This window comes from Bombus vosnesenskii, unplaced genomic scaffold, assembly GCF_011952255.1.
Source record: "Bombus vosnesenskii isolate JDL3184/JDL3185 unplaced genomic scaffold, Bvos_JDL3184-5_v1.1 scf7180000013370, whole genome shotgun sequence".
NCBI classification, from domain to species: Eukaryota; Metazoa; Arthropoda; class Insecta; order Hymenoptera; family Apidae; genus Bombus; species Bombus vosnesenskii.
In genome coordinates this window covers 1,154,408-1,169,932 of record NW_022883003.1, presented here as the reverse complement: position 1 = coordinate 1,169,932, position 15,525 = coordinate 1,154,408, and the positions used below count along the sequence as shown (strand labels likewise).

At 29.6% G+C, this 15,525-nt stretch overlaps 4 protein-coding genes across 6 annotated transcripts; 1 reads left to right on the top strand and 3 right to left on the bottom strand.

Moving 5' to 3' along the window:
- Positions 1-55: 55 nt before the first annotated feature.
- Positions 56-2,426, bottom strand: LOC117237344 (probable Bax inhibitor 1). Its single transcript, XM_033501190.1, has 4 exons — positions 2,196-2,426; positions 1,209-1,510; positions 752-1,077; positions 56-396 (listed from the first exon to the last, which is right to left on the bottom strand). Exons 1-4 carry the CDS (start codon positions 2,240-2,242, stop codon positions 361-363), a joined length of 711 nt encoding a protein of 236 aa, XP_033357081.1. The 5' UTR covers positions 2,243-2,426; the 3' UTR covers positions 56-360.
- Positions 2,427-2,575: 149 nt separating this feature from the next.
- LOC117237340 lies at positions 2,576-5,434 on the top strand. The gene is made up of 8 exons (XM_033501182.1): positions 2,576-3,090; positions 3,214-3,445; positions 3,531-3,628; positions 3,687-3,878; positions 3,969-4,096; positions 4,174-4,375; positions 4,445-4,713; positions 4,795-5,434. The coding sequence occupies exons 1-8, from the start codon at positions 2,857-2,859 to the stop codon at positions 4,985-4,987; spliced, it is 1,548 nt and encodes a 515-aa protein (XP_033357073.1). The 5' UTR covers positions 2,576-2,856; the 3' UTR covers positions 4,988-5,434.
- LOC117237336 (unconventional myosin-XIX-like) lies at positions 5,065-9,192 on the bottom strand. Of its 3 annotated transcripts, XM_033501171.1 has the most exons (14): positions 9,096-9,192; positions 8,963-9,032; positions 8,628-8,863; positions 8,218-8,547; positions 7,884-8,148; positions 7,552-7,815; positions 7,244-7,479; positions 6,994-7,170; positions 6,723-6,931; positions 6,505-6,656; positions 6,252-6,443; positions 5,614-6,194; positions 5,475-5,555; positions 5,065-5,410 (listed from the first exon to the last, which is right to left on the bottom strand). In XM_033501171.1, the coding sequence occupies exons 1-14, from the start codon at positions 9,111-9,113 to the stop codon at positions 5,315-5,317; spliced, it is 2,907 nt and encodes a 968-aa protein (XP_033357062.1). In that variant the 5' UTR covers positions 9,114-9,192; the 3' UTR covers positions 5,065-5,314. The 3 variants fall into 3 exon arrangements, with proteins under 3 accessions (XP_033357062.1, XP_033357061.1, XP_033357063.1); XM_033501170.1 differs by having other exon boundaries at positions 5,614-6,443; XM_033501172.1 differs by lacking the exon at positions 6,252-6,443.
- Positions 9,193-9,332: 140 nt separating this feature from the next.
- Positions 9,333-13,189, bottom strand: LOC117237346 (mRNA-capping enzyme). Its single transcript, XM_033501193.1, has 6 exons — positions 11,072-13,189; positions 10,518-10,741; positions 10,257-10,443; positions 9,994-10,179; positions 9,735-9,917; positions 9,333-9,665 (listed from the first exon to the last, which is right to left on the bottom strand). The coding sequence occupies exons 1-6, from the start codon at positions 12,840-12,842 to the stop codon at positions 9,442-9,444; spliced, it is 2,775 nt and encodes a 924-aa protein (XP_033357084.1). The 5' UTR covers positions 12,843-13,189; the 3' UTR covers positions 9,333-9,441.
- Positions 13,190-15,525: the final 2,336 nt, after the last annotated feature.

Here is a 15,525-nt window from a genome sequence, read left to right as displayed (position 1 = left end):
TTTTTGTATTTACAAATACCATTTTTAAACATAAAAAAAGACTAGGGACGCTGGGAAATTTTGTTTATTGAAAGATAAAAATATAGTACAATAAATTTATGTCTATTTATGTATACATGTATATAAACCTAATAAATAATTGGAAAAAGAAATGATAACTAAGTAATTTGAAACAAATACATTGCGTTTTTATGGCGAACGTATGCCTAAAAATTTTACGATGTAATGAATAAGCTGTATTATTTTAATTCATATTATCATAGTAAATATACGTTTTACATATGGATAGATAGGATGAAGACGTCTAGTTCATGGATTTACTTGAATGGTATGATATCTTACAGCTTCCTTTGCTCTCATTTAATCTCTGCGTTTACGTTGATCTTTTAATATCTCCTATAATGGAGTAAAAGAATAATAAGTATTAGTTCACATTCATTTCATCACAGCAACCCACACTTATTACATACTAGGAAATTTACATTGTACATAGTCATTGTAGTTCTTAACTATTCTATCTCTATTAGTTTGTATATTGAGTTCAAAGTTTATGAAGATTAATATGATTGTGATGAGTTAGGACTTAAAAGAATTGAATATTTGTTGCTTTCTAAGTAGAATTTTCATAAATTTGTATTCTTTGTACCAGTAAGATATATTAATTATATTTTTTTGCAAAATGGAATTAGAACAGTTAAGAATTAGGACGACATATAGAATAATATTTGTATATATTGTTTCTAACTTTTACCTTCTGTGTAAGGATTATGAGGAGGTGACGGAAAATGTTGACGAAATCTACAAATAGATCTAGAGAATGTAGAATGAAATCTTTGCTACCCATGTGGTATTTTTCAATAATCAATTGTGTATCATAAATAACAAAACCACACATTAAAAACAGTCCAATATATAAATAGGCTTGGTAGAAAATGGTCCAACGTAAAAATAGATTGACAAATGAAAACAAAACCATAATATTCAGCAAGCTAATTAAGGTACCACCAAGATATAACCAACGTCCTCTTTCAGCCAAAAGGGAGGAAATACTGAATGATACAAATATAACAATTGTTCCTGAAAAAATAATCGTGTTAAACATTGATATAGTTTAATGGTATGGTTCAATAACCATAACATGATATCACAATATGTAATAATAATAATAGATACATTTTCAAAGATAAATTTAAATAATAATAACTTACCAATCAGTGCAGTTACTATAACAGTTGGATTGACACTCATAACCAATTGAAGTAAAGGACCCAGACCAAGCCCAGAAAAGAATGCAAATCCCAGGAGATAGCTAAGTCGTAACTTTTGATTTTTTCCATTGTCTGGTGTATTAATTAAAGTAAAAAGCAGACCCAATGTACCAAGAGTCGTTAACAAATTGGCTCGCAAGAGCTCTGAGAACATGTGAATGTAAACTCCTCCAGCAGCTGATAGCATTGACATGGACAGACATCCATAGACATTTTTCAAGTGTTGCCTAACTGGGGGTTCCCTGCAATCATAAATCTTTATCACATTTTCTACATATTTGGGAATCCTTTGTAAGGAAAATGAAAAATTTTATAAATACATCAAGTATAGTCTTAGACTTTGGTCTTAGGTGATAGGGTGTGGTATTAAGATTATAGCAATAGCTAAAATTAATAGTTTAAATGAGATTTAAGAAACGAATAAAAGGTGTAAAAGAAAATAAAGTTCAAGACGATTCGTAAAGAAAAGTATAATTATAAATTTACAAAGACATTCACGCTCGATGTACTTACTTACTCGTAACACGTCATACATACTATGCTCGCAAAAAAAAGTTTCACTACATGAAATATTCACATTAATGAAGTTCTCGAATATACATACATGTTTGAAGGTCACACAACATACCAGTAACGTAGATAAGAGAAAAACGCATATCACGATAAATAATTTTATTCAAAGGTGCGTCGCAAAAAAGATACAGTCGATTTTTATAAAACGAAACGTTTCTTTAACGACTTCCTAGTTACATCATCGTAAATCAATGTATTTTAGAAACCGCGATATAAATGTAATAATAATGAAAAATCAATAGGAAGGAAAATATTAAAGTAAAAATTATAGAAAAGTAAATCTGAGAAAAGTATCTTCTCGATAGAAATGTTCATAGTTCGATAAAAAATATTCAACAGAAAAGATATACGTACAATTTCTTAGTGAAAGAGTTCACAAATGTGTTCAATACTGCTGCCATAATTTCGTTGCTTTACAAATACACCGTAATAAGACACAATTCGTTAAATGCTGTTGTTTTCCAACTAATGTACTTGTACAAATCGAGAATAATCATAAACCCTTGAAGTAGACTCCGCTTCGTGGACACGTCAGTGATACTTCTGTGCGTAAATTTTGTCGACACTTCCGATTGGTCGACGTGCCTCTCGAAATTTTATGAAACGTCAGCTTTCACGTGACAATGATGGAGGATGTATTGTTTCGTAAAATAGACAAGAAAAGAAGAAAACTTCTGGCGAGTAATGGCGACATCTTCAGGACGAAATTTTAATTTTTAGGTTTTATAGTTGCTATGTTGTGTGTAAATAACATCCGTCTGACAATATGTATATATGTAACAAATTTACATTTATTGTTTAGTTTGTAATAGGATTTTGATAAAATTTAATAAAGGAAACCGATACTTTTATATCGAATTAATTGATTATCGCCTTTTATTAAATGTTATAAAAACATATATCTTGTAAAACAATTAGAAGAAATTATAATGTGTGATACAATTTCCATTTCGTCAGCCATATTGTTTTAAAATCATTGTAGACGAAATATTTATATTTTGTATAATCTCAAATCATGAAAGAGATGTTAACAAATCAAACTAGTTCAGGATATAGTAACCCTTTCGTTAATAATAATGGAGACAGCAACAGCAACAATACAAACGATAATAATACAAGGAGATATGCTGTTCTTAGTACAGACTGGATATCTGCAATTGGAGAAGAACTGGGAATGCATCCTTTACCAGATTCTTTATTAAAAAGACTCGCAGAAGATGCCTCGTATCGACTTAGAGAAGTTCTACATGTATATTAGTTTTATACATATATTATTATATCTGGAATTATTATTAAATTTACTCTTAAAAAAAATATATGTATATAATACATGTTTATCGTTAGAATGAAGCTGATAGAAATTCATTTTTAGAAATGTGTAACAAGATTAAAACATAGCAAAAGAAAACGTCTAACGTCTACAGATGTAAACGCTGTGATTACCAATTTATGTGATGTAGATCCAGTATTAGGAGCACCAGAATCTCTACCAGAATACCATACAGAAGCAAAAGTCTTTGTTCCTAATGAACGTATTGTTAATCTAGTACAAAAAATAAATGATCCACTTAACATATCGCAAACTAGTGTACCTTTCATTCAAGGTATACCTTACTTATTTATTAATTAATTTATTAATTTAATTATATTCTAACATTATTTGCAATTTATCAATAACACATTCAACAGAATCGGAAATATGTGATATCAGACTAACAGAAGCAAGAAATAATTATGCAAAACGCGCATTGAAAACATTATTTAATGGATCTCAGAAAACATTTCAGGTATGATATATTCAACTATGTGATCTGTTATAAATATTATAACATACATAATTTATAGGTTCTAATTAATGATTGTGCCACTAATGTTCATTTGAGTGGGGAAGGAGTAATTGATAAATTAATGTCTATTGCTAGATCTATGATAATTTCGAATAATGTGCAATACACAAGAGTATCAACAAGAACATGCCAACTTATTATTGCAATTGCAAGCAACAGTGAAGCTGTTTATCCATATCACTTAACTTCGGTAATATTCTACAGTAAGATCATATGAATTATACTAATTGATTTATGGATAAATGGATATTTTAAGACCTCTAATATTTTTTTATTACAGGTTGATAAGTTAACTGAATTGTTATTGGAATTACTTTTAGGACAGAGTTTCATAAATCCAAACCTTGAAGCACTCTTTAAAGATTGCACGCTAAAATTAATGCTTCGTTGGCCATCTATTGCTGATAAGTAAATAAATTATTATACACTTAGACGTTATTCAGTAATGATTATCTTGTTATAAAATCGATTTTTATTGTTCAAAGATATATCCCCATGTTGGAGAACGTACTCTTAAAGGAAGAAAAGATAGATATAAATGGTAATAAGAAACATATTTTGGTTATGGAGTTATTAGCTAGTATTCAGCCTTTGATGCTTTTCCAACAAGAGATAGGCTCTCCACTCTCAGTACATACTGTTTTAAAATTTGCCTTACCTGGTTCTATCCTGTGGCAAAAAATAGCTGTAAGCTAACTTTAAAATATATTTTCTTACATTATTTCTTTCCATTGCTAATGTATCTTTCAATTATAGCTTAGTATTTGTGCTCTTATAAAATCACAAGCTCATACTTTAGATATTGAAGCTTTCATGGAACATTATGGAGATTCTTTACTACCATATTTACCATTTCGTTATAAAAGCACGGTAAATGGTTATAAAAAACCTATTTCTCTTCCTATCACTGTCAAAAGTAAAATAAAATATGTTAAAGTTAGGCCGGTAATAAGTAATCGGCTGTTATGGGATCGACAAACAGCATTTCCTGATTCTACATTACGAGGTCCACGACGAGAAATAAGGTATGCAACTATATTAGATTTATCAATTAGATAGAATAAGTATTTTCGTATGTATTTTTTTATATTGCAATACAATTTTAGATTTGCCTTCGCCGGTGGACGACCGGTACCATCTAGTAATTTAAGGCGTGTTAGTTTGAGAGCGAATTATCAGATTTTAAGAAGTGAACTACAAGCTACGCTTGCTCTAGTAGCATCACGAAGGTTATTAGTACTTAAAGATAAAAGAAAGAGATCATTCGATATTTATAATCTATTATACGGTTATTTATAAATTTGTATGTCCCAGTGTGTATGATTTAAATAATAATTTTACGTTTACATTCGAATAGCCTTTGATACAAACAAATATTATTTTTTAAAAGATTTCATTTGGTTTCAAAATACATATAAACATCGTAATATTTTCTCGTTAAAGGGAGAAAACATTATTTCACATTTATACATAAAGTTTAAGATTTGTTATTTATGATCCTACCTATAGTAGTACGTTTTTATAACAATATCTTCTGTATATTGCTGAAAACTATAACATATGTATTAAATTAGTAATAAGAAAAAGACTGAAGCCATGACCTCACCGAAAAAATTGACCTGTCTATTAAAGACAGTCTTGTAACCCTTGCGGTAATACACTACGTGGTAATATATGCGAATTAATCAAACATGTAGCCCGAGTATGCATCCTTATCGGTATCTGAAATAAATATTTTTACCATCAGTGTTGTTTTTCAACATTATCACAATTTTAAAATACATACTGCAGCAAGTTGTCGTCGACTTAAAATTCGATTCTTATAAAAAAGTAAACAGGAATCTATTTCAATAGTAACAATTTTGTCCTGAAAATAATAAATTTTTAGTACATTAAAATTATACTAAGATATCAAAATTACCAACCTTCTCGCAATACATAGAATATCTTTTTTCATTGATATTCTTTACAGAGTCTATATTCATTAAAGAACTATGTAACGCTAAACGCTGTTTCAATAAATTATTGTTATTGTCATTACAATTATCATCTATCATATCATTGTACATATGAAAGTCTTTACCATGTTCAAGTTTTGGAAAATAATCAGAATTGATCGTTTTTAAGTAAGTTTTAGTTTGTATATCACTGAGTTGATATCTAAGGTTAATTATTTTTGGCCAATTTTTAAGGACATATACTTTTTCAAAAATATTTAGCATCTCCGGCCAGTTATTCTTATTTTCATTCTTATATTCTGAATAAGTTTCATTCAGACTTTTATTTATATTCTTATTTTTATCTTCCTTATTTTCCATTACCAGATTTAGATGACTTGTTTCCTTATTGTTCTGAGCGACTGGAGCTTCCTCCAAAGAATTTGATGTTTTCAATTCGCTTTCAAGCATAATTTTGACAGTTGTATTGTCTTTGTTTATGTTGTATATATTTTGTATTGAAAAGTTAGTTCCCAAATATTTTGAGATAGCTGGTATTATTTTACGTCCTGTGAAAAGAATTTTGAGAAAAGAACAAAAAAGTATATGTAAGATGTTATACTTACTATGCTTTATCCAAAACGTTTTTATTTTATTAGCATATTTTATACGATAATTCCTTCTATAGGATTCTAATTTAAGAAAAATAGGCTCTGTTAAAAATATCAACTGCTTTCCAAAATGAACCTGTGTTTGTAGATCTCTCTTAGGTACAATTGACTCCAGAATCAGTTTACATTTGTCGAGATCAATCATTTCTGTTAAAAATTATTTCCATTTCTATACCTAAATAAATAAACAAGTATCTGCACTACCTACCCATAGGCTTTCTGGAGTAACGAACATAAAAATCTTGATGACGTAAACGAATAGGATATTTACATTTAGCTAAAGGTAAAGCATCAAAAATACCAATACATGCCAATTGTTTTTGGAAGTTTTTACGATCCCATTCATTATTTATCGATCGACTGAAAAAATTAATTATTAAGTACAAGGATATCATAGAAAAGTAATTGTAGAAAAACATATATTACTTTGGTTTAACACATCGTACGTAATGCAAGTCACATTTTCTAAGTTCCTTAATAAGTGTATCCATATTATATTTTAATTTAGCTAACATAGTTTTTTTTGTAATAGATCGCTTTACAATATGCAAATATTGTTCCTCTCCAAAATTGATTAAAGAACGAAGAAATTTATTCTTACTTGTACTGAAAATTAGAGATATTTCATTTGGAACCTATAACAAATTTTTAAAATTGTTAATAATTTTTATTCTGAATCGTAAAATATATTTAATACCTTATCTGTATTTTTAGATAGTAAATCTTCTATAGAATATGTAACAGGACCAGAGTAATGTTCTATAATGAAGTTTCCTTCTTTCTCATTTAAAAATTTTTTTTGTGCATTGTGTAAATTTTTACATACTGACTGAATTATTGTTAATATATCTATCACTACTGGTGATTGACAAGCCTGTAATATAATAACCACAGTATCACTGCAATGATAACTTTTATATACAGTTAAATATATATATTTTACATACATCATTCAAGGTCAAAAATAAATTTTCTTCAATAACGTTTAGACGTTCTTTGTATAAATTGATAGTATGTGAAGGATTGCAAATTTTAATAAAACCTTCCTCTTGTAAATCATTACGATTATTTTCCACACAAGTTTCTATGAAATATTGTTGCATTTTCTCATTAGCATAATTTACACAAAGTTGTTCTATTCCGTTTTTAGTAAACGATTCGAAACCAAAGATATCCAGTATGCCTAAAAAGGATATATACATATATGTGCATAATTTGACAAGACTTCAATATAAAATTCAGTGTTGTAGCATACCAAGCCATTGTGAATATTGTTGCTTTAAAGACAAAGTTTTATTTGCATGATTTAAGATCCAATGAAAAAGAAGATCGTACATATATCTAATTATACTATGTAATCTGTTGCGACACGCATCAACAGTAACAAGGTGTCGATGGTACGAGGTGTGTTTCCGCCAAGTACTTTGTGGGTTTATGAGAATAGTAGTAAGTAATTCCATGATAGTATCTTCAGTTAAAGAACTAAGAATACAAGTACTTTTTAGAGCTTCCTTTGATTCTACAAATATGGTTATATAAAATTTCTCATTCTTGTATTATATGTATAGGATAAGTAGTGCAACATACTATTATTACTAAAATCAATTGCACATATTTCGCCATCTTCTCTAAATTTAATATTTCCCATATGAATCAATAAGGCAAGAACTTGAAAAATGTTCTTTTTTTGATCAGATTTGAAATCCAATATATCCAATGCATTCAGAGTATCTTGGAAACTTTCTTGAAAATATTTCTTCTTATTGCAATCTATAACATTTAATATATCATAATATTTATCTTTAGATAAATTAAAAATTTCAAGTTCTGTAGGTGACATTCCAAATATCATCTGAAATATATTTTTTTAGTATTTCTTACAGATACTTTCAGCTGCATAAGAATATGTAATAAATCAAACCTGATAAAAAATTTGAAAATTGCTTGAACCTCTTGTTACTCTATTTCTTTCTAAGAGAAACGAGTTAATAGTTGCACCAGAAATAATTCCACTTTTATAATGAAGTTTTACAAGTTGTCCATGTCTTGAACTTATTTCATTTTTTTCAGTACAGGCAGTTGTAAAAGTAGATATCAAACGACAAGCGTCTGTAATTCTTAGCATAATATTGTGTGCACAATCTCCTTGAGATAATTGTACTGACCATTTGTTAATATTACTAAGAAACTCTAGACACTTGCAAGCATTGAATGTTTTTCCTGTTCCAGTTTCTCCACTTATAACAATTACCTTAATATATAATATACTGATAAGTTTGAAAAAGAAAATCAATGTCTTTTATGATGATCTATCTCTTCTAAATGTTCTACCTGAGCATTTTGTCCATGTTCCTTGATAAGATTGTAATGTGCCTTAGCAGCAACAGCAAATATGTGAGGATTTGCTTCATACGTAGTATGAGATATATCAATATGTTTATTAAATTCTGAAGAATTATACAAATGAGATGTTGATACTTCATTGTTAGGATTTAATGTCAGGAGTAGTGAACCAACCCATGTATAAATTTGACCACGTTGTAATCTTTGTAATAGAAAATCTATAACTGAGAAAGAAACATTATTTGTGAAATGCTTTTTGTTATTTTATTATTTGATAAAAAGTATTTAAGGCTTTTATATAGAAATAGCATATGCATACATACTAATATTTTCATCTTCTGGTAAAGTACCTAAATCGGTAATGAAATCCCATCCGGCTTGGGAAATTGGTTGCTGTAAAATGTATGTAATATATAAGAAAATGTGATATAAATGATATTTTCATTAATGACAAACCTCTTCTGTTGCTGGCATAACGTTCTCCACATCTATCACTGGCAATATGAATAAACGAAATGATGTTGTCAGAAACAAATATTTATTTGTTCAAGGTCAAAAAAGTTCACATATCGGTTTCTTCCCGCATTATTCAAAACTATAACTTCTACGTAGATGACGTAATTTACGTTACAAAAACAATAAAGTTCTTTAAACGTATCAAATGTTTTTAATTTATTATTATAAACAAATGAATTCACGTATGAATCTCTTTATTCAAATACATTAGAAAATTATATTACAAACAATTCTTTAAATGCAATTTTAAAATTATTTGTCTTTAAAAAAGTTTATGTTTAATTCATTAAGGACGCTTCTCTTCCATTGCTTGAAGAAACTTTCTGTTATTTTGAATAAGTTTCTCCAAACGTTCCTTTGTAGCTGAAGTTTGCTTTTGTGTAAGTTTACGACTTGCAGATTCAATTGCCACTCGATAACCAGCAACATTGTGGAAAACTTTTATATGTCTATCTCCAGCAACTAAAACATATTCTCCCACAGCATCAAAAGCTAGGCTCGTAATAGGTCCTGTAATGTAATATTATATATATATAAATATAAAAAATGTAGTATTTGTATATTATAATGAAAAAATACCCAGAAAAATATCTTCTATGGTAGTATCCAACAAGCCAGTAATTGTAGAATAAAAACTTAACGAAGATCCATGAGCTATCGCTAAAACTTCAGTATTAGGAGATAATGCAATATTAGCTGTTATTGTACTTTCCCATGGTCCAGTTTGAAGTATATGAGGATCCTCTCCTTTTTCGAATTCAACTATATACGTATAAATTGGCAAATGTAGCACAATTTGACACAAATAATTTACGAAAAGAATACCTCAATTTATTACTTTTTATATCGTATAAACGATAAGTTTCATCTTTTGATACAGTAGCCATACAACTACTATCAGCACTGAAAGTAAAATCAAGTATTCCAGATGAGTGACCAGCAAGATCGAAAGCCTTTACTACTTGTTTGAATTCTCCTGATTTACTAAATACTATTTCCCATATGTTTGCATCTGGAGTGAACCCTAAACAATAAAATATCATTATTGAGACATGGAATAAGTGTTAGTTAGAGCTAAGATAAAATATTCTAAAGAATTACCGGATGTACCGACGAAACGTCCACAAGGTGATATTCGTGCTCGATAGGTCGATCCAAGATGCAATTCTATAGTTGCAAGAACTTGTCCTTTAAGGTCCCATACTACAAGATCGTTCATTTTACTGCATGTAATAATATATTTTCCTGTACATGCAATATCCATGCCAACAACATCTTCTGTATGTCGCTAAAAAATTAATAATAAAGGATATGAAATTTATGTATAAAAGATAATATAATAAAGAGATATTTAGTACATACCTTTGGAAATTCTAAAGTTTTAATTGCAGAGGCTAAGGTACCATCTGGTTTCTTGGAAATTTTATAAACTTCGATAGTATTTGCTACAGCTTTATGAATGAGAAAAGCTTTACCATCAGGAGACCAGCGTACTAATGTCGCATGATCGAATTCTATATTAACACGTAGCGATCTTTTTTCTTTTATTGTCAATTCTTTTGTGCACCATAACAAAACAGTCCTATCTGAAAAATTAGAGATCACAGTCTTACAAAACTATTCTAATAAAAGACGTAAAATAATTCTGACAAGGAAAGGATTAGGTGATAAGTATCTTATGCAAGACCAAAAAGACATTTAATTTATTACAGAGTATCTTTATTGAGCGAACAATTTACAATTGTTAAAGTTTTACAGCAATTGAAACAAGTTTCAATACAATACAAGTACAATAGGCTAGATACATGTATTTCATGCTTATAGACCAATTAAAATCTCACAATAAACCTATTATTTCTTAAATCTTAAATACATTATAGTATCATTAAAACTATGTGTAGTCAGTTATATGTTACGCTTTTTATTTGGAGGTGGCATAAGATCAGAATCATCTATTATAAATCGGTGCCTATTAATATAATCTAAAAGTCGTTCAGTTGTTATGGGTTTTATAATGCTTTTGCATACAGATTGAGCCGTATTGTACGAATTAGGAAATGATTTATCAGTTCTTTCACGCATGAAAACCCATTGGCCATTTTCAAATTTACATTCAATAATTGCATTATTTAAATCTTTTATTTGTTTGGTAACTTTCATTTTGTCAAATGGTTCTTTCATGCCACCTACATAGAGATAGCCAATTTTCTTTGGAAGAATTCCTTCTCCAGATTCTGTAATTATTTTTAATCTAAAATCAACAGAATTCTGTGACAAGGGTTTCCATTTTAAAACATCTGGTGAAAGCCCTGGACAATAGGGTTCCTTAGCAGGTTGAAATATTAAACCATCAGGTTCATGGCCTAGTTGTTTGGCAAATTTTTCACTTAATAAATTAGCAGCTTGTGTCACATCCCAAAAATGTTTTAATCGTACTGAAAAGGGTTCCATTTCTTTTCTCAATTTTCCTTCCTTCATTGCTCTATGTCTGCCACCTATAATTTCTCGTTCAATAATGCAAGAACGCTCAGGATGGAATGGTAATTTGCTAATATCTTTGCCATCGTACATCACTACATCATAAACTAAGTATCTTGGATATTCTTTACCATTTGCCTTGTCAATCACCATTTCACCATCCAATAATGTATCTTTAAGAGTTCTAGATATGTCTTTTGGATGTGGAAAAGTCATTCCATTAACTTGAAATACACTATTATCTCTATCTACAAAATAAATTTCTCCATCTGCTTGAATCATCATCATATACCTGGTCCCATCTGCTTTCCATGAAACTCTATATGGTTTTTCATGTAGCAATCTAATATTATCTTCATCCATAGAAACTGGCTGAGAACCTGGAAATCCAGTTGATTTCCAAGAACAAATACCTTGAACACGTCTCTGTATTCCACTTAATTTTCTATCCTCTAAAATAGGAGTTACTCCAGGTACACCAGCCATGAATATTGGATTTTTGTTATTAAACTCACGCCTCCTTTTTTTATTGGGTACGTCTTGATTATAATTATCATTATCAGCACTAGTGCCTTCATCTGTATCTTCTACATTGGAATCATCATATTCTAAGCACCAAGCTGGTCTAGGAGCAGGATCAGGAGCATCCTCCACATCATCGTATCTCCTAAACAGTTCTTGGATATAATCAGCTTTATATATGCCTGGTGGTCTTGCAGTAGCAAATTCTGCCAAACCAGCATCAACGCTAGTACCATCAGTTTCTACTAAATAACTAATTATAAGGAAGCCAGTTCTATTAAAACCATGCGTGCAATGAACACCGATAACTTCCAACGGGTTAAACGATATAAAATTTCTGCAAATTTGCACAAAAATTCTTGTTTGTTCTTCAGAGGGAGTTTCACCGTGACCTCTGCACTGCAACTTTAAATATTTGCAACCATACGCTTCTAAACTTTCCTTGTCATAAAATCTCGTAGTGTTGGTTAGGTCAATCCATAGACCTAATTTTATTTTCTGACTCTTTAACGATGCGAATAACATATCCACTGAGAAACGACATTCTTCTGGCACTTGGCTATCAAATGCAGACGATAGCGGAGTCTTGAAAGCGAGAAATTTATTCTGTATTAGTTTTACTGCTTTCCGTGGACAATGAAGCCATCGGGGCGGAATTGGCCCCTTGCTTTCGTTTCTACTTGACATTTTATCGCGTTTTTCTTTCTTATAAAATTAATTTTCTATAACTTCTAGTTTATTAATCAATTTTTATAAACGCGAGATACTGAAAATCATTTTTAACAACATGGAAACATGAAAAATACAGTACTATAACCTTATATTTATATTTATTTTTCCAAGCACATTCGTTTCTCTATTTCTTCGTACACACGTAATATGTTAATTTTTTCAAACTTGTCATTTATGCCAGTAACATCACAAAGTAGATATTCAATTAATTTGACAATAAGATACGCAAATTTTGCTTCCAAATACGTTCCAAACAACGGAACAGCTGTTGCTAGCGTCCACTGGACGCCATTACAGGCTTTCACAATTTCGACTAATAACAAACTTCTCGATGAAACGTATCGATATTCAATAGAATCGATTTGACTTTCCGAAATTTAAATTTATAAATTTACATGTTTTAATTTGAATTTAGACGATTAAATTTAAAGATCTGCATTTTTTAATTAAAGTTTGCCATATAATCAATACTATTCTTGAATTGACATTGCTGTGACATACACGCTCACACATGTAAATAAATATTACGTTGACATTTTTTTTGTTGTAGGACAACAATTTTATTTTATTCCAAGTTACCTTGACAAATAACTTCAAGTATGTCTAAATTAATTCTTTCTTCCTATATCTGTATCCGTGGTTAAAAACGTTATTCAAGGTCATCGTTGGTTAAATCAACTAAAGTATAAGCACGAAGGTGAAGAGCAAGGTGAGGTCTCTCGCTCAAACAGCGGGGGAAATTATGCTCATAGGAAACGAATAATTCGTCCCTGATGTTTCACGTATCGCTGATTCGACGGTTAAATATCTAGCACATTGCCCAACGTTAAATACAAAAACTTAGATGCTCGGTACTATTGATTATCAACGATGAGAAATTTGTAAGATTATTACAAAATATATTAACCAGTAAATTAATATATTGATATATATAATCACCTATAAATTCTTATTTTTCATTTCGTTAAATACGTGTACTACCGCATAAAAATATGTAGATACTTTCTTTATTTTTAACGGCGTGTAACAATTATAGTTACAAAGATATTAGTATTAGTTATAAATATATTCAAGACAATTGTTTTCTTTGTTAAAGTTTGTTAAAGTGAAATAATAAATCGTGATATGATAAAATTTACTTTTAGAAATTAATATACGATCAAAGAAAAATCGTCATCTGTAAATGACAACCTTTATTTTTTTTGAGACAGTTTTGGTTTTTAAGGAATTCTCGATTCGTTTGATCGTCGACCTATAGATAAAACAGAAATGATTCTTCGTAATTAATAGTAAGTCTATCGTGATTGTGTAATTCTATCAATGATATCTAAAATTAGTCAACATTTCGATCAATTCTATCTAATTTTAATATACTCTTGCGTAATAAATCCTGAAATAAAGAATGTATGTTCTATAGGTATATTTATTCATTTCACAAGAAGATAATAGGTAAGTATTGTTTTTGATCATTAGTTTGCCATTGATTCAAATATTTTAATAATACCTGTGTATTACAGAAGCATGCAAAATCTATGTCTAATATAAAAACGAAGTTGAAATTGATCTTGAAATGGAATATCACAAGGTACGTGTAAACATTGTGTCCACATATACGTATTAATTGCAAATCGATAGAATATGAAATACGAGTATGTATTACTTTCTCGAAGATCTAAAATATAATTGCTGTAGATTGTACAAATGGAAATGCAGAGCTCTGTCTCGAGTTTCTCGGAGAAAGCGTGACCGGGGTGAACGAGAGTAGCACATTGCAATAAAACGCTACTCGACGTTAATATACGAGTAGCTAAATATAAGTCGTTCCCTTGTGGTTCACCCACGCTATGCGTTCGATTTTGATACACGTAAATTTTTACCAGCTCAACGTAACCTTTCCCAACATCATAGTGATCATGAGTGATCAATACATTTTTATAATTTATCAATTTTCAATTTAGTCACGACTCGTAATTTAATATAAAATTAAACATCTTATTCTCTTGGAGAACGTAACCTTCGACATAACGTGTTTTCATTCGATCGATATATTGTTTAATAAAAACGGAAAATCAACAATTGGGGTTAGGTTAGGGTTAGGTTTTGGAATTATGTCAGTGATGAAACGTGAACTTTTCTGTCGACGATCTCAAATCTCTCGATTACTGCAATAATTTCCAAATGCAAATCAATAATTTCAATAATATTACAATATTGTTGTATTTTTCTAAGAACAGCACGGACATTTTTATACAATATATAACGAATATAGTAGTCTTTTTCGCGAAACAAGCTATATACTATATTCTATGAGTAAGAATGAGAGGACTCATATAAACGTAGACTTATAAAATACGAACTAATAACGGATTAATGTTTTCTTTAATGAAGATTATGAAGACTACACGGGAAAAGGAATGAATTCGTTTTTGTTGATTTTCTGGCTTTAATATCTTCGTGGCTGAAAGAAAGTACTTCAACATGAAATAGTTGAAGAAAGGAATAATTTAATAGGTTTGATGTTATGCAAATATGCAGTTATCATGTTAATTTCATACTACTTTATAATATTAGTCTCTATATATGTATATATAGTTATTGTTATTAATACTGTTTAAATATTCAAGAGGGTGACAAGAAC